Below are 23,967 nucleotides of genomic sequence, written 5' to 3'. Positions count from 1 at the left end.
GACATTATCTGTTGGATATGATTCCATGAGGATGACTATATCAGGCAGTTGCTCAACTGTGAGAAAGCTCTCCCAACTAGCCCCCAGACATTAATAAGGAGGAGATGTTAGTAAGGGCTGAGTTTGCCATTGTCATATCTGGTGCCTAGGTCAATACCAGGTGGTCTGTCTGGTTTCATCCCTTTTGGGACTTTGATGCAACTGACGGGCTTGCTAGACCATTTCAGAGGGCATTTTAAGAGCCAACCACATTGCTGTGGGCCTGGAGTCACATGGACAGGTAAGGACAGTAGATTTCCTTCCCTGAAGGACATTAGTGAACCAGATGGGTTTTTACAACAATGGTTTCATGGTCACCATTAGACTTTTAATCCCAGATTTTTATTATTATCTGCCATGGTGGGATTTGAACCCAAGTCCCTAGAGTATTCTGGGTTTCTAGATTACTAGTCCAGCAACAATACCACTATGCCATCACCTCACTAACATGTCAGCTTCTATTGACATATCCCTTAACTTAATTTGCCAGTTCATTTTAGCTAGCTCTACTTACATGCCCTCATAATTTCCCTTATTTAAGTTTAAAATACTAGCCTTGGACATACTCGTTTCTCCCTCAAAACGCATGTAAAATTCAATCATATTATGATCGCTGCTACCTAGGGGTGTCTTCACTAGGAGGTTATCAACTTATCCTATCGCATTGCTCAATGCCATGTCTAGTATAGCCTGCTCTCTGGGTTGGCTCGAGAATGTGCTATTCTAAGAAATTATCCGGAAAACATTCTAAGAACTCCTCATCTACGCTACCTTTGCCCATCTGATTTGCTAATCTGTAGATTAAAACCCCCATGATTATTGCTGTACCTTTCTGGCAAGGTCGCATTATCTCTTATTTTATACTCTGTCCTACTGTGTAGTTACAATTAGGGGGCGTGTACACCACTCCCACAAGTGACTTCTTGCCTTTATCATTTCTCATCTCAACCCAAACCGCTTCTACATCCTGATTTCCTGAACTTAGGTCATTGCTCTCCAATGTGCTAATATCATAATTAATTAACAGAGCCACCCCTCCACCTTTTCCTAATTTCCTGTCCTACGTGAACATCACATAACCTTCATTATTCAGGTCCCAATCTATGTCATCCTGTAGCCATGTCTTGTAACAGCTACCAGATTGTACTTATTTATTCTATTTTCACTATCAGTTTATCAGTTTTGTTTCGAATGCTACCATATTGATTCTGCCTGATTGTATTATGGTTTTCTAAATGTCCTTGTCATGAAGGCATAATAATTTTCATAATATTTTTCTGGTTTATTGTAAAGTAGGTTTGTAGGGGTAAATAGTTAGATCTGTCACAGTATGGGTTTTTGTACATTTTGTAGCTAAGCAGACTGCAACTTGAAGTTATCAAAAGAAGTACGGTGTGGAAATGTCTTTAATATGCTAGTGAGTCAACATGATTGGGGTCTTAGCATGTAAGGTGCAAAAGGAATTTGCATTTTTAGATAGATGAAGGGAATTTGAATTTCAAAGAGGTTAATCAGAATAGTAGGAACATGAAAAGATTTATATTATAAGAAAGGTAAAGTTCCAAAGACATATGGAAACAATGGAATTTACATATTAAAAAGGGTGAAACATATATACAGGAGAATGAGGCCATGGGTCAAGGGAAGATATTGTCAGATCTAACAGAAGTGTGAGAGGCCTCCAGCATTTGTGCATAACCTGCTGTCCACAGAAACCGAAGCTGGAGAGATCCATTTTGAATTCCACTGTCCAGGGTATTGTATTAATTTGCTAGATCTGTTTAAAGCCTAAAATCTATTTTTGGACTGTCGCCTTAAAGTGGGTACAACTGGGAGTCATTTTAACTCGGGATTTTAGGAGTTCTTATAGTAGTAATTTGTAGACCTGTGTATGTGCTTGAAATCTTTTATTTTGTTAATAAATATTTTACTTTTAATTTTTAAAAAAATCTCTAAAGTCATAGTGGCCTTATTACTTCTGAATTCAGGGTATGCATCTCAAAATAAATACAAATTACAAAATACAAATTGCAAAATCGTTGTGATAGCACAATCGAGTTTCCCTCGTGGATTTGATCCGCCTGCCACACATCATTGTCATGTCATAACAGTCTTGCTATTACCTCCTTAATAATGGATTTCAGCATTTTCCTTAACTAGCTTATAGTTTTGTGCTTTCTGCCTCCCTCCTTTCTTGAATAGAGGAGTTACATTTGCGGTTTTCCAATCTGCTGGGACCTTTCCAGAATCTCGGGAATTGTGTAAGATTACTACCAACCCATCCACTATCATTGCAGCCCCTTCTTTTAAGACCCTAGGATGCAGGCCATCAGGTCCAGGGGACTTGTCAGCCTTTAGTTCTAATAGTTTCACTGTACCTTTTACCCTAGTGATTGTGATTGTTTTAATTTTCTCCCTCCCATTTACCTCTTGATTTTCAAGTATTCTTGGGATGCTTTTTGTGTCTTCTCCTGTGAAGATAGACCCAAAATACCTGTTCAATGTTTCTGCATTTCCTTGTTTCTAGTTGTTAATTCCCCAGCCTCACCCTCTAAGGGACCAATGCTCACTTTAGTTACTCTTTTCCTTTTCAAATGTTTGTGGAAACTCTATTTGTTTTTATATTTCTAGCTAGCTTTCTCTCATACTCTAATTTCTGCCTCCTTCATTTTGCAGTCATTCTTTGCTGGTTTCTAAAATCTATCCAATCTTCTAACCAACCACTAATTAGCAGCTAATAAAAAAGGGAAAACAAAAGGCCTTTTATAAATATATCAATAATAAAAGGGTAATCAATGGAAGGTGAGGCTGATTAAGGACCAAAAGGAGATCTTCCTGTGGAGGCAGAAGGCATGGCTGAGGCACTAAATGAGTACTCCATATTTGTCTTCACTGGAGGAGAGAAAGCTGCTACGGTAGCAGTAAAAAAAGGCAGTAGCACTATTGGACATGATTAATATGAGCATGTATTTAAAATAATAGTAATCCTCAAAAACAGAAGTCTCCCAGTCCAAGTGGGATAAACCCTAGGGGTGGAATTTTCCCCCCACTGGGGGTGTTGTGCGGGTGTGGGCGCAGGCAGGCGCGGACCCGATCCGTGCCCTCGACTGGGTCCGCGGCGCCATTTTACGTGGGCGGGCCAATTAAGGCCCACCAGGCGTGACGCGCACCCGGAAGCACTGCGTGCTCCCTGTGTGCGCGGGGGGAGGTTCCCTGAATCGGGAGTGCTATTTACAGCCTGTCAACACGAAAATGCCCCATTTATCCCAACCCATTGCTTCCTGTCTGTTAACCAATCCTCTATCCATATTAATACATTAACCCCAACTCCATGAGCCCTTATCTTGTGTATTAACCTTTGTATGGCACCTTATTGAATGCCTAAATTTAAGGGATGATTTGATCGAAGTTTTCAAGATATCAAGTGGAACTGTAAGGGAGATTGATAGGGTAGATAGAGAGCAATTATTCCTGCTGACTGGGAAATCTAGAACTAGGGGACATAAACCTAAAATTAGAGCCAGATCTTTCACAAATGAAGCTAGGAAACACTTTTACATATAAAGGGAGACAAAAGTTTGAAACCCTTCACTGTAAGTGGAATTTGATGCTAGGTCAACTGATAATTTTAAATTTGCGATTGACAGATTTTTGTTAACCAAAGGTATTAAGGAACATGGAAATACATGGAGTTAGGGCACAGATCAGCCATGATCTCATTGAATGGCAGAACAGGATTGAGGGACTAAATTACCTATTCCTTTTTATATGTTCCTATAATCTTTCAATCCTCCTTAGATATGGGGGTGGTGCCAAAGGACTGGAGGATTGCAAATGATACACTCCTATTTAAAGAATGGGAGAGGGATAAACCCAACAACTGCAGGCAAGTCAGCCTAATATCAGTGGTGCAGAAACTTTTAGGGGCAATAATCTGGAAAAGATTAATTGGAAATTGGAAAAGTATAGGCTAACAAATGAAAAGCAGCACAGATTTGTTAAGGCAAATCATGTTTGACTAACATTATCAAGTTATTTGATGAAGTAACAAAGAGGATTGATGATGGTAGTGCATACAAGTTTGGCTAAAAGACGGAAAAGAGTGATGAACAATTGTTTTTAAGACTGGAGGGAAGTATACAGGGATATTCTTCAGAGATCAATGTTAGGCCCACTGCTCTTTTTGACATATATTAATGATCTGCACTAGGGTACTCAGGGCATAATTTCAAAGTTTGCAGATGATATAGAACTTGGAAATGCAGTAAACAATAACTCTTTCTTTGTATGTTTACTTGCTAACTTGGATATAAAATATATAGGATTAGCCAGGATCATACAGAAGGGCGGAGCAGGCTCGAAGGGCCGAATGATCTAGTCCTGCTTCTATTTTCTATGTTCCTATAAAATTATCAAAGTCTCATTCTGACACAATTCAACCAAAATGGAAACAGTTTGCCTTTCTAAGGATAGGAGAAGCATACGTGAGGATACCTGTGAAATATATAATATCCTGTTCATATATCAAGTGGGATACAATGTTACATTACTCGCATTAAACTATTATATAAATATATGTAAGGCTGTGTCAGGCAACTCACGAGCATCAAGGTCATGAGATCTGCTTAAAGGAGGCCAGTAAATCCGTGATGCCATCTGTGGCAAACCAAGGCTCATACAATCTTGTTAGGGGCTATGCCATATTTTACAATGCCCTAGTTTGATCAATATTGAGAATCTAAATTACTATTTACCTCTATATGTCAGAAGTGCTTCATCCATAAACTCCGCAGCCTTACGGAAGTGTTTGGACAGGTCAAAGTCAGGGAAGTCATCAGCTTCGATTCCAAGGTACTGAATTTCCATTCCTGCATAAAAGCCTGTTGTGGTATACACTCCCGTACCATGGGCAGCATTAAGGATGTGAGTTATACCCAGTCGTTTCAATCGAACTTTATTCACAGTTGCACTCCTGGAAAAACAAAATTAAAGCTGACACCTATTTTCTGAATTAATGAGCTGACTAAACAGTAATTTAGGGCATAAAGTTGTGCTTCAGTCATTTTCCCAGCACTGGGCCACTTTCGTAGCAACCTTTGTGTCAAGTGCTCTGAAGAAAATTCCAGATTTTGAAAGGTCTCAGCCCACTTTGTGTCTGGTTGGGTGGATTTTCCTGTGTAGAAGCCTAAAAATACCAAGTGCAGCATCTTGAAAGGTACCTGCAGCTTGTGCTCAACTGTTTTGTAGAACAGGTTTGGAAAATATGAAATCAGATTCTTAAGATGCAAGCAATAACTTCCTTTAAGGAAAGAATATTGGAAGCCATGTTGAGGGAGGTGCAGGCAAGGAGATGTGCCGCCACTGGATATGAAGTGGCACCCTCCTTAACAAAATGCAAAGAGGACTACATGCTAAGGGTTTGCAGAGAGGTGAAGGCACTCTGTGAAACTCAAGAGGCCAACCTTCCAGATGAGGAAGAAATATGCTCATGATATTTATGTTATGTGATGACAAGCCTATAACAGACACATACCACTTTCACCTTAATCAGCTCTATACATAGGTGGATTGCTTTCTTATCCTTACTCAGTTAGAACCTTTCATTAATGATGGATATGCCCACTTTTACATGCTTTTTTACAGCTCCTGTCGAAGGAAGCTCAAATGCTCAACTGCATAGCTCTGATGTGCCTCAGTCATTCATTATTATTTTCACATTGCAGGCCAATACAAAGCAGCAGAAAAAAGGGACTGAAACCTGGATGTACTCCCTGCCCCCTAAACTGCCCCCTGCAACTCTGCAGGCACGGACACGTCTTCAGGAGCTAATCCCAGACATTGCTGGTGATCCCATTGCAACAGCTAAGCAGCCCCACCAAAAGAAATGAGAGTATAATAATTTTCATAATATTTTTCTGCTTTATTGTAAAGTAGGTTTATGGGGGTAAGTAGTTGAGTCTGTCTGTATGTGTGATTTAATTATATTTTGCAGCCAAGCAGACCGCAAGTTGAAGTTATCAAAAAAAGTAAGAAGTAAGAAGTGTTTTTGAAATGTTAAGTAGGTAAACATGGTTGGGGCCTTAGCATGTAAGGTTGGACAGGAATTTGCATTTTTAAATAGATGAAGGGAGGTTTGAATTTCAAAGAAGTTAATGACAATATTAACAACATGAAAAGATTTATATTATGAGAAAGATAAGGTTACAAAGACATATGGAGACAATGGAATTTACATTTTAAAATGGGAGAAACATATATAAAGGAGAATAAGGCTATGTGTAAGGAGAAAGTATTGTAAGATCTAATAAAGTATGTGAAGTAGCCTAAATGAAGCCTCCAGCATTTTTGCATAAGCCTGCAGTCTACCAAAACTGAAGCTGGAGGAGTAGGTCATTTGGAATTCCACTGTCCAGGGTGTTGTGTTAATTTTCTGGATCTGTTTAAAATTTAAAAATCTATTTTTGGACCATTGCCTTAAAGGGGATGTAACTGGGAGTCAGGGTAATTAGGGATTATAGGAGTTATTATAATAGTAATTTGTAGTACTACGTATGTGCTTGAAATCTTCTCTTTTGTTAATAAATATTTTAATTTAGTTATTTTTAAAATCTCTAAATGTCTTGGTGGTCTGATTATTTCTGAATTCAGTGCGCGCATCTTGAAATAAATACAAATTGCAAAACCGTTGTGATAGCACGATCAAGTTTCCCTCGTGGATTTGATCTGCCTGGCACATATCATCTGCTGCATCAGAACACATCCCTCGTGCTCCCTCGAGGACATCCAGCAGCCAGCCATGTTATTATCTTCTCACCAAGATATGACTTAGAAGCAGTACTAGATTAGCTATCAGGAGACCAAAAGAAATATCAGGAAAAGAAAAAAATACACCATATCACATAAAGAAATGGACATAGCTACAAGGGATATTTGGTGGGCACTGATCTTTTTGCCTGGTGATGGTGGCTGTTTAATAGTGTGGCTTCATAGTGCAGGAGAGGGGGTTAGTATGAATGGCAGGGAGAACATGGAGCGGGAATGTTTCCAACGAACAATGACTTTTAAACTGATGTATATTTGACTCAGTCTTTATCTTCAGTCACTGGTATGTTGCTGCTCAATAGGTGATGGCAAGTCCACATGTTATGTCTTTGTTTGGACCCAGCTGTGGCCCCTTTATTGCTGCTGGTCCATTCCTCCCTCATCAACTATCATTGGCTTATTGTGATTATGTTACTGGGCTAGTAATCCAGAGGTCTGCACTAATGATCTGATGACATGGGTTCAAATAGATAATTGGGGGACTTAAATTCAGTTAATTTCATAGATCTGGAATAAAATATTAGTATTAATAATGGTGAGCATGAAACTACAATTTTACTATTTACTAGTAAATACCATTTATTATTGTAAAAACCTATCTGGTTCACAATGTCCTTAAAGGAAGGAAATCTACTGTCCTAACCTAGTCTGGCCTCTATGTGATTCCAGACCACAACAATGTGGTTGACTCTAAAATGCCCTCTGAATTGGCCTAGCAAGGCACTCAGTGGTACCAAACCACTATGAAAATGACTAGTAAGAATAGTACCAACAGGCCACCTGGCATCGACCTAGGACCTATACCACATGGACTGCAGCAGTTCTAGAAGTCAGCTCACCATCCCATTCTCAAGGGCATTAGGGATAGCCAATGAATGCTGGCCTTGCCAGTGATGCTCACATCCCATGAGCATAAAAATAAAAAACCTCTCAAATACAGTTAGCAGAATCCCCAAGCAAATGCTCATGTTGTGGGTCAGGTCGTCTAAACCCAACAAGGCATGTTTTGAGGTAAAGAAGTCAAATTCCCAAAGAAAATTTTACAAATGGGGTACAATGAAAGAAGTAACATGCTCAGCATAATTTTAACAAAATGAGTACACTTCAAAAGGTTTTGGTTACCCTTAGCATCAGCTCTTCCCTACTGCAGCTATGTTTTGGCATTCCTAAATGACATGACACCAATCACACAAAGTAACATAATTTGCAGGACATCTCAGGCATGCTCTTGGAATGCCCATGAACCATCATTAAGCAAAACTTTCTTCTCTACCACTCCACCATTACACACCACTGAACAGACCCTAAACCCAGCACAGAACCAATGCAAATACAAACACTGGGATGAAAATCCAGATTTTCAGCTCTCTATGTGCTGCACTAGCACCTGTGCTATCAGAATAAGGGACCACTGTTTCAAGCACTTAGGCTAGATTGCCACATTTCCTCCTCTTCTACTCTCAGAGCTCTTCAAAAGTGTCACAAAACAAGATAACATGTTTAAACACTCAATTCAGATGAAACAGTGACTTATTGTACTTCTTTCCACTTAGTATCCCTTATTCACTGCTCACAATGTAGTCTCCTCCGCATCAGTGAGATCAAACAAAGATTGGGTGACTGCATTGCAGAACATGTCCATTGATTGGCATGACCCCAAACTTACAATTGCATGTGCTTTTAATTCTATGCCTCACTCCTACTCTGAAATCTCTGTCCTCAACCTCCTACACTGTTCCAATGAAGCTCAACATAAGCTCCAGGTACAACACCTCATCTTTATATTAAGCCCTTTACAGCCTTCCGGGCTCAACATTGTGTTCAAAAATTTCCGCTCATAACCTCCACCCCCATATTTTGAAAGAGCAGCTGTTGATCCTGCTTTTCCAACTTACATCTTCTCTCGATTCATCTTTTCTTTCTGTACTTGTTCCATTACCATCTCAGCAAGCTTGGCAGCATGTTGTCCTTGAACTTTTGATCTTTGACCTGGAATGTTAACTTTGTTTCTCCTTCCACAGATTAAGCCAGACCTGCTGAGTATTTCTAGCATTTTCTGTTTTGATTTTGGATTTCCAGCACTTGCAGTATTTTGTTTTTGGTTTTTCATCATCATTTCCTTTTGTCTAGCACCATCATCCTTTTTGCCATTTAATCTCTCTTGTTTCCACCCTAACACAAACTTTCCCTTTAGTTCTTTAACCCCCCTTCCTCTTTCCCTGCCTATGTATTTGCTTAAAACCTGTTAGATGTTTATTTTTTTAGTTCTAACAAAGTCATTGACTTTACGAGGACCACTGATTTTCTTGATCTATATTAATGACCTAGACTTGAATGTGCATGGCAAAATTTCAAAATTTGCAGATGACACAAAACTTGGAAGGATTATGAACTTTGAGGAAGGTAGACTTCAAGAGGGCATAGACAGGCTGGTGGAATGGGTGGACAGTAACAGGTGGAATTTAATGCAGAAAAATGTGAAGTGACACATTTTGATAGGAAGAACAAGGATAAGTAATATAAAATAAAAGGCATAATTCTGAAGGAGGTGCAGGAACAGAGAGACCTGGAGGTTTAAGTCGCAAATTGTTGAAGGTGGCAGGACAGTTTGAGAAAGTGGTTAAACATGCATATGGGATCTTGCGCTTTATAAATGGCAACATGGAGTACAAAACCATGAAAATTATGCTGAACCTTCATAAAACACTGATTTGACCTCAACTGGAGTATTTCATCTAACTCTGGGCTGTAGAAAGGGTACAGAAAATATTTACAAGAATGGATCCAGGGATGAGGCACTTCAGCTACTTGGATAGCTTGGAGAAGCTGGGGCTGTTCTCCTTAGAGGAGAGAAGGTTGAGAGCAGATTTGATAGAATTGCTCAAAATCACTAGAGGTCTGGACAGAGTGGATAAAGTGAAACTGTCCCCATTGGCAAAAATTTCAAGAACCAGGGGATATTGATTTAAGGTGGTTAGCGATATGTGGAAAAGTTTTTTTGCATGGCAAGCAGTTAGCATCTGGAACATATTGCCTGAGAATGTGGTGGGGGCAGACATAACTGGGGTTTTCAAAAAGAGGTTGATTAAGTATCTGAAGAGAAAAACATTTGCAGGACCAGGGAAAGGGAGGGCAGTAGGATTGGCTGAGTTGCTTTCGCAGAGGGCCAGCACAGACATGACCAGCTGGATGATCACCTTCTGTGTGGTAATTATTCTATGATGCTATGATTCTACTTGAAACATTAACTCTATTTCTCTCTCTACAGATCTTGCCTGACTTGCTGAGGTTTTTTTCTTGGTTCATTACAGATTTCAGCATCTACAGTATTTTGCTTTTGTATTGTTTATTTAGACTTACTTTTCAGCTATGAACACATTTGGCCACACCTCATCCATAAGTTCTCTGGGGGCTTCCATCTTTTGCATCAGTGCACGCTGGATGTCCATGATACAGGGTGTGTTGAATCTACTGGTGTCATCAAACTTAGCTTTTACCCGGTTATAAAGATCTTCCACCAGTAGCTGCTCAGCTGACTCCAGCATTTTTGGTGACATTGGCTCAACTTTTATTCCTTTGGGTTTCAACTCTTCAGATTCAAAAGACAAAAGAAGTAACAATGGATAATGAAGAATATTTTGGGAATATTTAAAATTCAGATTGAACATGGGAGAAATGAAGCATAGAAATAATTGTAAATCAAGAGGTGAAAGGGAGAGAGGAACTCAAATCATTATAATCACCAGGGAAAGGGTACTGAGAAAATTGAGTATTGCTGGAAAATGATACCTTTTATCTCGAAGCTTCTTGTCTTGCACTCATCAGCACAATTCACAAGAAAATGCCAATGTCAAGGGAAACAACAAATTTACACAGAATGAGATGAAAGTGATGATTGGTTGGCAAATTGACTCTGATTGGTAGACACTTTGCCATGAAGAATGCACCAATTGATGGTGACTGACAGATTGGTCACTACATTGAAACAGGCTCAGCTAAACAAAATAAGTGACAGCCATTCGCTGGTTCATTCCCCATAGCAATGTCTTGACCAATCAGAGTCAGGCTACCTGGTTTAAATGCTTGGAAGTTAACTGTCAGTTACCATCATCTGGTGCATTCTCCATGGCAACACATCTACCAATCTACCACTCATACAGTATAAATTTGTTGTTTCCCCTGACATTGGCATTTTCTTGCGAATTATCCTGATGAGTGCAAGATGAAAAGCTTTGACAAAAAGTCTCTTTTTTCAGCAATATACAAGTTCTGTATTACCAAATGACTACTGAGAAAATTATTAGATCTAAAGGCTGACCACTCCACAGGTCCTTTTGGATGTCATCTTAGGGTCTTAAAAGAAATGGCTGCTAAGGTAGTAGATGCATTGGTTTTAATTTTCTGAAATTCTCTAGATTCTGAAAAGATTCCATCGGATTAGAAAATAGTGAATCTGACACCCCTATTCAAGAAAGGAGGGAGACAGAAAGTAGGAAACTACAGGCCAGTTAGTCTAACATGTATCATAAGGAAAAATGCTAGAGTCTATAATTAGGGAGGTTATAGCAGGGCACCTAGAATATTTAATACAATCAATCAGAGGCAGCATAGTTTTGTAAAAGGAAAATCATATTTGACTAATTCATTAGAGTTCTTGAGGATGTAACAAGCAACGTGGAAAAAGGGGAACCTATAGATGCAGTGTATTGGATTTCCAGAAGGCATTTGACAATGTGCCACATCAAAGGTTATTACATAAAATAAACCCTCATGGTGTAAAGGGTAACATATCTTGGACGAAGCATCCAACTGTACTGTAGCCAACTTTGCAAATGATACAAAGATAGGTAGGGAAAGTAAGTTGTGAGGAGGGTTTAAAAAGTCTGCAAAGAGATATAGATAGGTTAAGTGAGCGGGCAAAAATATGGCGGATGGCGTATAATGTTGGAATATGTGGGCTTGTCCACTTTGGCAGGAAGAATAGAAAAGCAGCATATTATTTAACTGAAAGAGACTGCAGAACTCTGCCATGCAGAGGGATCTGTGTGTCCTGGCACATGAATCACAAAAAGTTAGTATGAAGGTACAGCAAGTGATTAGGAAGGAAAATGGAACATTCTAATTTATTGCAGGGTGAATTGAATATAAAACTAAGGCAGTTTTGCTACAGTTGTACAGGGCATTGGCGAGACCACATCTGGAGTACTGTGTACAGTTTTGGCCTCCTTATTTAAGAAAGGATATAATTGCATTAGAAGCAGTGCAGAGGAAGTTCACTTGACTGAAAGGTTGGGCAGGTTGGGCCTCTATCCATTGGAGTTTAGAAGAATGAGAGGTGATCTTATTGAAACATGTAAGATCCTGAGGGGGCTTGACAGGGTCGATACTGAAAGGATGTTCCCCAAGAAACTAGAACTAGGGTACACAGTTTAAAAATAAGAGGTCTCCCATTAAGGAAATGAGGATTTTTTTTTCTCTCACAGGATCATTAGTCTGTGGAATTCTCTACCCCAGAAAATATTGGAGGCAGGGTCATTGAATATTTTTAAGGCTGAGTTAGATAAGAGATCTGACAATAGGGTCAAAGGATATATAAAGTTGACAGGAAAGTAGAGGCCACAATCAGATCTTATCAAATGGCCGAGCAGGCTCAAGGGGCCAAATGGCCTACTCCTGCTCTTAATTCGTAAGTTCATATGGATCCAAACAGGAATCCAAATCTGAAGTAAAAAATATGAACTGAATCTCCTGAATAGTACAGAATGTAGAAATGTCCTCCACCAAAAGACCAGTAGTAAAGATGCTTTGACATCTTAAAGATTTCCCAAGAATTAGATACAAATGCCTTATTAGATGTTCTGGCAGATTTGAAGCAATTCACTACTTGAAGTACCATCTTACACAGACAAAACAGAAAAGTAAAAAATAAATTAAGTCACTTCATTCAATTACAATTAACACCAATTTTTAAAATCTCTTCTTTGACTTTCTTTCAAAATCATTGTGGTTCAAACAACAAAATATCTTTCTGTGTATATTATGTTATATGTCTCTCCCCAAAAAACTGGAAATCTAAATTCTGACATTTTTGAATATTCAAATATATCAGTGAATTTTAATAAGATATTTAAATGCTTAAATATTGTATCAAGTTATTTTCAAAACAAATGTGTTTTGCTTTACTGGATTGCTCAGGAACCTGAACATATACTTCTAAATATCACAAAGCAACTGAAATGCAGGATCTTAACCTCTCTTTGGTTCTTAATCTATAAAGATCAAATCTACTGCAAAAATTACTTCTACTGATGTCATGTAATGATAATAATGGAGGTTAAAATATGCCTGGGCCTCTTTACTGGGGCAATGGGTGAGTTTCAAACCATCCGAAATTCCCACCTGCAAAGAACCTGTCTGGAGTTAAAATTGGGGGCAGGGAAGCTGTAAAATTTGATATATTTCTGGAGGTAATCTGGAAACAAAAGGATCTTACCTTCATTAATTATCTTGGTTGCAGCAATCGCAGATGAGAGATGGATGGGCTCCATGAAGATGCTCTCTGTGTCGGTATCTGACATAACGGAAAATCTGTCAATGAAAATAAAGTACAAGATTTTTAAAATATCTAATATGCATTTTAATATTGTTTCTTTGCCCCTTCTTTCATTATTGCCTCTTGTCTCCAACAACTGATTGTATATTAAACTATTTAGCAGATGCTTCATTAGCCCTTATTATTAATTTTGCTTTACCATAAGGAGCTCTATTTTTACCCTTAAGGAGTTCTTTGTCTTCCATTTTCACCAGATTTTACATTTCATGGGGAGAATGCTTATTTCCAAGTCAAAAAATGTGATTTCAAGTTCCACTCAGAGTTAAGTACGTTATCTAAGTGGACACTTCAGTACAGTATTGAAGGAGTACTGTACGGTTGGGGTGTTGTCTTTTGGAAACTACATCAAACAAAGGCCCAATTTGGCCTTAGGTGTATACTAAATAACCCATAGCACTGTTCAAAGTAGAGCAGGGGAACTTTTCCCAAGAGTATTGACAGTATTCAGAAGTAGTCACAAGAAAGGAGAATATATTTTGTTGGCACATTCTGGTGAACGTTGTTGCTTTAAGATCACATAGAATTGGTCACATAGAATTGATCACATGGAATTGATCACATAGAATTGTGAGTTCATTCCTTTGACGGCTTTTGACTTTTGGAAGTTGGATCTGGTAGAGGGCATATTGATTTATGTTTTATAAAGGATCTTAGCAGATGTCTTAGAAGATGGGGAGGGAGGTGGGGGAACAGTGAGCAAAGAGAGCAAGGAGGTGTAAAATGGTTTTATTTAGTCAAATAACCTTTACTTCTTGGAAGTTCTGGGCTCTCAGTTGTGCTCTTCTTGCTCTTGCAGCTGGCTATACTTCCTTTGCTTTCTTGCAATCTCTTCATACTGTGGAGATGCCCATCTAAGCTCTTTTTTTGTCTGTAGAGCCTGACATGTGAGTGTCTACATGTAGGGAAGAGATACCATCAATGATGCCTGTCTCCAAGAAACATTAGCATAGCCTCTTCCATGTTTCATCCTTCTCTTCATACATTAAAATAAAGGTGGTCAGGAAAATCCATATTTAGAGTGCAAAGTGGCAGTTTGTGGAGAGCTGAGAAAAAGTAGCAGCAAAAGTTCTGACTCAAAGTACTAAAGTTATTGCTATGCAGGCATAGAAACACTCACCTTCAGTAGCAGGGTATGAAACGGCCTCTTCAATATTTTAATCAGAGATGCCTTGCAGCCTGTCTTACTATCCCTGATATAGTAAATGTAATTATTTGGGATGAGTTTGGGGTAGAAATAGAGGGGAAGGGACAGAAGGGTTATCCATGCCCCCTGAGACTATTTCAATGTGGTAGAAGAGGCTTGTTATGGTTTGTAAAGGGAGGTGGCTGATGTGCTTTAGTACGGTCATCGTACCCTGAAAGAATTATCTATCTTATCAACATTTTGTGTCATGACCAAGAGCCAATCTTCGCAGAGTTTAAATGCTGTAACAACAGCCATAATCTCAGCTCAGGAAAGCTTCATACGAATCTAAAAAAAGATTTGCATTTACATGGAGCCAAATTACACACAGAAAGCTCCCATAAACAGCAATGTGATAATGGCCAGATAATTTTTTTTTATTATGTTGATTGAGAGATAAATATCAGATAGAACACTGGGAGAAATTCCCTTCTTTCTTTAAAATAGTACTATGGGATCTTTTACATCCGCCTGAAAGACAGGTGAGCCCTCAGCTAAATGTCTCATATGAAAGACAGCACCTCAATACTACACTTGAGTGTTAATCTAGATTTTTGTGTTTGAGACTCTGGAATGAGACTTGAACTCACAAACTTTTGATTCAGAGGCAAGAATGCTACTCACTGAACCACAGTTCATGCACATCTGTGGTTAGAGCTGCTTATGTCAGGGAATTAATCATTGCACACATCGGACCTGCTAGGAGATGGACTGCGGAGATATCGGGCCTGCACGGATAGGACATCATCCTGATCATTATCTCCTGGAACAACTTGTTCACTATTGGTATTCTGAGATGTTGCCATGACTGTTTTCCAGTTCTGTGTAAAAACAAAGAGAATCAATACCTCTTAAATATGGAAAGACAGACATAGAAATAGTGAACAAATAAATATATATACAAATATTATCATCTCATACTCATTCCAAAAATGAAAGAAGTTAAACATCATAAGTTAGATATTTCATCTAAATTGAGCTATGCTTTGTGGACACTTGAAATGAAACAAAAGCAATTTGTACCATTTCATTATTCTGACAATATTCCTCAATCCCAGCTGCACCGCAATCATCTGACCTTTATATTTCCCACTCCTCTATTCTCATACTATCTGAGATGAGATTGCCAATAAAAGTTGGAAGAATTATCCTTTCACCTTTGTGGCCTGTGCTCAAATGCTGCTCAGGCAGAGGAACCAAAGATCTACTTTCTTTGATTGTTAAAGGCTCTGAATGAAATGATCTTGAGAAAATGTCATCTGACCTTCAGCAGACAGGAGTTCCACATCAACAGCAATCACCAAATTTGGCAGTCAGTCGGTTTGGCCTCCTATTTTATACCCAGCAAGATGTACTTTCCAATGGAATGTGGAATGAAATGTGGTCTACAGCAGGCAGCCAGTCCCTTCCTATCAATTTCCCACCAGGCAAGTTTGATTAAAATTACCCCCACAAGCAACAACTTGTTGTTGAAAAGGAGAAACATGGAGAGAATCTAGAAAACATTCAGAAGCACATTACTAGAAATACAAAGCATACTGAGAAAGAAATACAGGAGTGAAAGAAGGGCATCTGTGTTGGCAGTAAGGGAAATAACGCAGGAGATAAAAAAAATTTCCTCAAGCATAAAATTCCAGAAAAAGCTCACCTAACCTGGAAATTCTGGGACCAGCAGTTCTCCCCCCGACCAGTGCAGTCACACCTACACCATGGAAGAGTGCAGCACCAGTTTCATTGAAAACAGAAAATTAGGTCTTAGATGTGCTGCCAAGTGCAAATATTATTTACTGTAGATAACAATTAGTGACAAAACTGGAGATCACATATAAGCAGAAGGAATATAAGCTAAACAAAATTACTCTACACGCTCAAGTCAGGAATTGGATTAAAGGATATTTGTACATTGCTTATTTAACCCATCAGTGATTGACAGCAATAAAAATAGTAAACAATATGTTCAGCTGTATAGCCAGAGGGATAGAACAGACATCCCAGGGAGTAAAACTTTTAGTATTAGGGTGTTCAGGACTGGTGAACTGGTGAACTGGTTACTGGGTCACAACCTACCGGGCATCCACTACAAGAACACCTGCAACAAGATATGAACTTGGCGGCCATTGATGCTGACAACTCGGGCACAGACATCGAAGGCTGAGACCTTTGGAGGCTGACTGTTTGGAGGGGTATTGGAAGAAGCAAGCAGAAACAAAAAGCTCAGCAGGCCAAGAAGAGGGCTCAGAGAAAGCAGAGGACAGTGAACCGTGCACCTTCTCAACCCACTGTCTTCCTCTGCAGCGAATGCTGCAGATACTGCTTGGCCAGAGTGGGACTCCCGAGCCACACCAGGCGATGTTTAACACAGAATTGACCACCGTAGTGCAAGCCATTGACTTACAAGGCAGAAGGCATTTAAATATAACCCAAACTGGCCCCTGTGCATTTTAACAATATTTTGCTCTGATAAAAGGTCATCCCAAATTTAGACGTCAATTGAGCAGCTGTGAAACTCCAGCATTTCCTGTTTTATTACATTTTTGATATATTTTTATTTTCTCAAAAACACAAGTTCCTCAAAACACAAGTCTCACCCACTGAGATCACAGTAGCAATCCAAAATATGTTGCAAGCATATTTTATGAAAAAAAATTGCTTGAAGTGTCCTGATGTGGTTTTCAATGATGTGTTTGCTAGCCTGGAGTGCAAACAGCACATAAATAAACAAACAATAGATTTCAATCCAGTTCAGCAAAACTTTCGTTTTGGTCATTTTGATAAATGCTATTTATTCCAACAATAAAGCACAAAAATGGCAGTATCTTTCAGGTTAAAATATTATTCAGTGGAACATGTTGTTCCACTGAATATGCAGGTCTACTAGTTCATTTATTGTTCCAGTGGTCTTTGTTTTATTTATTCTTTCATGGGATGTAGGTATCGGCAACTAGGCCAACATTTATTGCCCATTCCTAATTGCCCTTGAGAAGGTGATGGTGAGCTGGCTTCTTGAACCACTGCAGGCCTTGTGGCGTAGGTACATCCACAGTCCTGTGAGGAAGGGACTTCTAGGATTTTGACCCAGCAACAGCAAAAGAACAGGGATATAGTTCCAAGTCAGGATGGAGTATGGCTTGCTCTTCATATCCTTCATGCAGAAGGAATCTTCGCTGAGCAGGTAATGCTGTAGGCACAGAGTTGCTTAGGTTTCCATATAGAAAGAAGGCAAGGATCTGAAGGTGGTCTCTTGTATTAAGGTGTACTGACATTTCATAAATTTTACGAACATCTTGGATCCATGGCTGTCAGAAAAGCAATTTCCTATCTGGGTGTTGTTTTTACTGAGAATGTCAAAGAAAGGGTAATAAATTTAACTGAAGCCTGAACCACTGGAAAATCTCTACAGAATTTCCTGACAGTAAAATATATCACCTGTCAGCTGGTGTTGTAAATGGATAAAACTGCTATGATTTTGCTTGAGATTGAAGGTCCCTAATATGAACCTTTTGGCCAGCAAAAATCCATGGGCTGTGATCGTGGTGGTTACGCCTGCACATGCTGGTGCCCTCCGGTACTGGCCCTGTCACACTCTGTGGGAGAGCTCCTAATTTACATGGTTTGAGTGGACACCAGTTCCATTGATGGTGTACCTCCAACACCCAGGTGCTCCATGCAGGGCCAAAAGTCTAATGCTTATCCTCTGTTGTGGAAGGGTTTCCCAGGCCCCCTCCACTTAAACTCCACATAACCCTCCGTAACCCCAATGCAAAAGGCCAATCCAAATTCTAAAAAAATTGACTTTGCCTTGCCTGGACCTATCCTTGGTGGGGCCCACTTCTGTGCCCATTTGGGTGCCAACATTCCTCAGCACTCAACAATACTGATCTACTGTAAACTTTGAGTACCAATGAGCCAGCTAAGTGGGAAGGCCCAGCACTGGGAGTCTCCACTGACAGATCTATCCTGACACCACCTCTTGACATATGAGTGGCTTTGTACAATGGGTTGAGGTTCTGCCTATTAGAGGTTGATTGGGGAATTCTGGTTAGTTTCACTGGACTTCCTAAAAAATTTGGAGCCTCTGATATTTGGCAAATTAATAAACAATTTACTGCATTTTATAACTGATTGTAACAGTACATATTTCCTCAAAAGACATTAATATTTATTTGAACCTGCACATAACAGTTTTAACAAGCAAATTCCTAGCAATGGTATTATAAACACCAATTATTGCCCAGCCCCAATATTGTTTCTTTTGTTGACTCCGACAGCAGTTGATAACTGGAACATAATTGGCCTAATTTTCACCCCTTCAAAACCACCTACATGCTCAGAGTTAAAATGGGGTCCATTCTGTTTGCAGGTGACTCGGAGTGTCCTGAATCTGGGGGAAGGCCGAATGGTAACCACTTAAGTGCCGCACTTAATATCATTGCGCCTCCCATCGGAACTGACAGGGTTTCCCCTCTGGCTCTCCGATCAATTGGTGAGACCCCCATCAGCTGATTAAATCCCACTCATCTTTGTAAATAACAAGGCTCCACTGCTTAGAATGGGCACCAGGGATTTGTAGAATAATCAAATGTCACAGCACAGAAGAGGACCACTCAGACCATCAATTCGCACCAGTTCTTTTTGAATCCAGTTATATTACTGTACTGGGAGCAACCTTGATTGTTTCAAAGTGGGACTTCAATCCCCATCTGGGAGGAAGTCCCACCTAGAGATCTACCAGCCAATCGGAATGCTCGACAGCTCTATAGTCCCATCAGCACCAGGTTCGAAACAGTGGCCACTGCTAGATAGAGGCAGTCTCTGAGAAGATGTAGTGATGGAGCCCAGACTTAAAAGGGAACATCTGAGAGCTTGGAGGGGTCTGGCTGGCAGACCCCAGCAAAGTGGAGGATGGGCATGAAGGACCAGGTTTGATGGGCCAGGAAAAAAGTATTAAAGGGGGGATATGATCTTGGGGGTTAGTAACTTCAATGGGCACAGGGGACCCTTGAAAATTGGGACACCCCCTTCCTGCCTGACAGCAGCCTGTGTAGTGAAAGTTGCTGACTACCCACCTTGCCTCTGCCTTCCCCTGCTGCATGTAAAATAGCGGCAGAGGCAGAATAAGACACTTAAATGGCCATTAGTTGGCCACTAAGATCCTGAATAAGCTGCAGGGCAGATGGGCTGCCTGATGCCTTCCCCCACATCATGATATGGGAGGCAGATTGGAGGTAGGCAGGCAGGTTGTGGGAAGGCCCCCATTTTATTTTATAAGCCCCCTCCCCACTGACCCCCTACCATCAAGCGCGCTAGCAAGGGGACATAAAATCCAGCCTATAGCCTCACAAGTTTCTAGTCCAGTTCCATAATCACTCAGCTACCATACTCCTAGGGACAAAAAACAGAAAATTCTGTAATTGTTTAGCAGGTCTGGAGCAATCTGTGGAGAGAGAAACAGAGTTAATGGGTCAGATTTTCAAAGCGAGGTCGGAAACCTATGAATGAACTTCAGGTTTTGACCCCACACTTCAACAGCATCATTCTGACGACATTATTTTTAAATCCAAACAGTTAATTGGTCAGGGGCAAGCTCAGCACCCAGTTACTGATGCTGGGCATCTTCAGGAGTGGGAGCTTTCCCCGCAGTGCTAGCGGCAAAGGCAGGCGGTAGCCACATTGGAGGCCGCTGCTGCTTTGCCCAAGAGAACAAGGCAGCTCTTTACCAGGCCGGCAATGTAAAAGGGGCCATGAAAGACAAATGAAGGTCCAGTGCTCTTACCAGAACGAGCAGGAAAAGCAGGTGAAAAACAAAGACAACAATAAAGTTTAATTAGCCCTGTGGCAAACCCGACAGCTGTGCACTAACATGCATCAGACTGTTTGGGTTCCCCAAATGGAATTTTAAAAGTACAATCCTGAACAGGGCAGGCCCGTTAAACTCGTTAAGGAGCTTACGGAGCTGTTAACAGGCAGCAAGTAGGTTTCGCATTCCCTCCCCAACCGCTTGCAAACTGTCCAGGAGGAGTCAGGATCGCAAGAAAACCTTTGGAACCAAGATTTTCAAATCCAGCACCAGGTCCCAGTCCTGCGGCTCTTTGGAAATCCGGTCCAATGTTTCAGGTCTGTGACCACCCTGAGGGGTTGTGGTGAAAGTTCACAGGCCTGAAGCATTAACTCTGTTTCTCTCTCCACTTATACTGCCGGAACCGCTGAGCACTTCTAGCATTTTTTTGTTTTTTTATTTCAGATTTCCGACATCTGTAGTATTTTGCTTCTATAAAGTATTGGATAAGATTGGTTTAGCAACATTTCAGCTGGTGGAACCAGAACCAAAATCAACCAGGCTGCCACATATTTCAAATATTTAATTTTTCTTCTGTACTTTTTAAAACACGAATGATGTTAACATAAACTTTCCTCTTCTATTTTAATTTAGGTCCATTGTTCTATTAGTTCGACAAGTTGACATTTCCTTTGGTGGTCCTTAAAAACTATCAGTTACTTGTTAAGGCTTCAATGAAACAAAATGAAAAAAGAAAACATGAAAAAAAATCATTGTTTTGTATCTCTGCACTGAGACATTTCAGATTTAAGTTTTATTTGTGAAAACGCTCACATATTATCAGCAGGCTATAAAACGATTAAAATTGAAAGAAAAGCATAAAAAAAGTAAGATTGTGCCTTTTAAACGTCAATGTTTTGATGTTGTTAGCTGGGGAGGCACCGGCCTGAAATGGGAGACTGGCGATTATTTTAAGCTTGTGACAGCTGCAGAGAACAGTTGCCCTGACTCAAGTCCATGGAATGTGCCCTTTGATGGAAACGACAGGCGACACTCAGGCAATTTCAATATTTTCTCAAAAAGAAAAGTTAGTAATAACTTAATGATATCTTTTTAAAAACTAAAATTACCACCCCATTAATCATTCGCCGGCGAAACAAAAGTGCTCCAACATGGATCGTACCTGGATATGAACCTTATCTCCTCGAATAAGCCGTCACCAAAAACTTCTCCAGCTCCAGACGCGACTGAAAGAGATTGTGACACCAGGGTCCTCGCCTGGAATGTGCAAATAAACTGGTGCCTGAGAGACAAGTGACAGAGCAATACTTACAGCAAGCAAAAAAAAACTTTATATTTCGTTGTTTTGTCTTTTATTTTGACCCTAGTGTACTTTGCTAATAAATAATGAACACTGATGGACATTGTTTCTTTTTATTTGAACAATGCTTATATGGGACCTGCTGATGTACGGTTCGTGACATCAGTGTTATTTTAGTCAATGTTCTGACTGATAAATAAATCACAGACTGAATCTTGTGATAGGCTCAGATTTGGGGTCAATATTGTTTTGAAAACGCTTTCTGTCTGTTTCACCAGGATGTACTATTAAAACTAACATATGAAAAAGGTAGTAAGTTATGAAGAAAACAGTATAAATAATTTAATATTGCTTATGAAACACTGTAAAGGTTATAGTGTGAAATCACCAGTAGACTAGATGGAAGTGATGTATGTCAGTATATCTCATGAGCAAAATAATACCTGAAGCAATGAACTGCCAGAACTAATGTTGAAGGTCTTTTTTGATTATGTGGGAACACAAGTGTATCACCTCTCTTATGAGTTCTAACTCAAGATGAGTTTTCAGCTGTTCATAGGTTTGAACTCCAAAGCTCCAACATTTGGATGGTAATTTCATTTCAGAGTTTGCACTCTCCCTTTCTGGAAAGTAAACATTTTGGTAAATTCTTGCAGGATGGAAAATAAGCGCAAACAGAATTGTGCAAGAATAGAGAGTGTTATGACACTCAAAAACAATAAACCAATTGTCATTTAGAGTATAGTCTCAGAATTTAATCCTTAACAAATAGATAAATCACGCCATTCATTCATGTGTGCACTGGCTGAAGGCAGGTCCTTGGCTCATTGGATGCTGATACTTCATCCTGAACCATTTTTCCTGGCAGTTTTTATCAGTCGTGGTTTGCCATTGCCTTTCACTGTCAGGGGCAAGATGAGGAGGCAGGTCTCCAGTCTACCTCAGCCGGAACAGGAATCAAACCCATGCTGTTGGTATTATTCCGAACACGCTAATCATCTAGCCATCTGAGCTAACTAGCCCCAAAAATAAATAACTTGAATGGAATTAAATCAACAAATGGCCTTCTGTGATAAAACAAAATGTTAGTTTACCCAATGATATTTAAAAACCATTGAAGTTGTTTTGTAATGGAATTGCTTGCATGTTGTGGGATTTTTTTGACATGTAAGTAGGCTCAGTGAACTATGCAATAAATTCTTCCTGGTTAGCTCCAGATAACAATATAAAGCAATTGCTTACCAGATAGTTAGGTCCTATCGAATGCATCGTGGAAAGCTTTCTTGTGTCCAAAGGTTGAGTTTTAGTGTCAGTTTAAAATTCAGCTGTGTAAAGGGATAACTCTTAGTGATAGCTACTGAGCATGTGCATAAGGGGCTATGTCACGGTGATGTATGTCATTCATGGAGAGATCAGTGTGAAGCGTCTCAGAGAGTAGCTCCAACTATGTCTTGGTCTTAGTTAACCTTTGTAAACAGCATGTAAATAAATGATTTGAGTCTATTGCCTCCAGCGAGATCTCTTCTAGAGTAAGAAGCCAAGGAATCCTGAGAAAAGCCGACAATAACGGAAGCTGCTGCAGCCAAAAACAGACCTGAGGTACTTTAACTCCCAGGTTTCATTCTAATTTCCACCCCAACTCTTCCGCCTCCTCTATTCTCAGCAGTACATTCTTCTACATCATATCTTTCACCACTCAACACACTCACAATACCACTTCTCATTCTCGTTACAAAACACATATTTGCCTCTTCCTTCTTCTCTTCACAGCATTCATCAGCAGCATTCTCTTCTCACTTGATAACCTTTGTACAATCACTATTCAGATGCTGGTTGGAGTCATACCTAGCACAAAGGAAGATGGCCCTGGTTGTTGGAGGTCAATCATTTCAGTTCCAGGACATCTCTGCAGGAGTTCCTCAGGGTAGTGTCCTCAGCCCAGCCATCTTCAGCTGCTTCATCAAAGACCTTCCTTCCATCATAATATCAGAAGTCGAGATGTTCACTGATGATTGCGCAATGTTCAGCACCATTCATGGCTTCTCAGATACTGAAGCAATCCATGTCCAAATGCAGTAAGACCTCAGCAATAACATTCATGCCACACCAGTGCCAGGCAATGGCCATTTCCAACAAGACAGAATCCAACCAGTGCCCCTTGACACTCAATGGCAATACTATCACTGAATTCCCCACTATCAACATCCTGGGGG

General features: G+C 40.0%; 1 protein-coding gene and 1 long non-coding RNA gene across 8 annotated transcripts in view; one reads left to right on the top strand and one right to left on the bottom strand.

Annotated features, from left to right (window-relative positions):
- dusp27 (dual specificity phosphatase 27) overlaps nucleotides 1–21,696 on the bottom strand; it is a 32,258-nt gene extending 10,562 nt beyond the window's left edge. Inside the window, exons 1-6 of one of the 7 annotated variants that reach the window (XM_041211877.1) lie at nucleotides 21,617–21,676; nucleotides 16,306–16,359; nucleotides 15,354–15,478; nucleotides 13,355–13,449; nucleotides 10,222–10,450; nucleotides 4,794–5,011 (exon numbers count right to left, since the gene is read on the bottom strand). In XM_041211877.1, coding sequence (XP_041067811.1) covers nucleotides 4,794–5,011; nucleotides 10,222–10,450; nucleotides 13,355–13,449; nucleotides 15,354–15,463 — 652 coding nt within the window. In that variant the 5' untranslated portion in view covers nucleotides 15,464–15,478; nucleotides 16,306–16,359; nucleotides 21,617–21,676. The other 6 variants (XM_041211878.1, XM_041211876.1, XM_041211874.1 and 3 more) reach the window with 6 other exon arrangements.
- Nucleotides 20,249–21,851, top strand: LOC121290864. Its single transcript, XR_005945892.1, has 2 exons — nucleotides 20,249–20,451; nucleotides 21,088–21,851. It is a non-coding gene; the product is annotated as an uncharacterized LOC121290864 (long non-coding RNA).
- Nucleotides 21,852–23,967: the final 2,116 nt, after the last annotated feature.

Source organism: Carcharodon carcharias, chromosome 18 (assembly GCF_017639515.1).
Source record: "Carcharodon carcharias isolate sCarCar2 chromosome 18, sCarCar2.pri, whole genome shotgun sequence".
Lineage (NCBI taxonomy): Eukaryota > Metazoa > Chordata > Chondrichthyes > Lamniformes > Lamnidae > Carcharodon > Carcharodon carcharias.
This window is presented reverse-complemented; position numbering and strand designations above follow the sequence as displayed.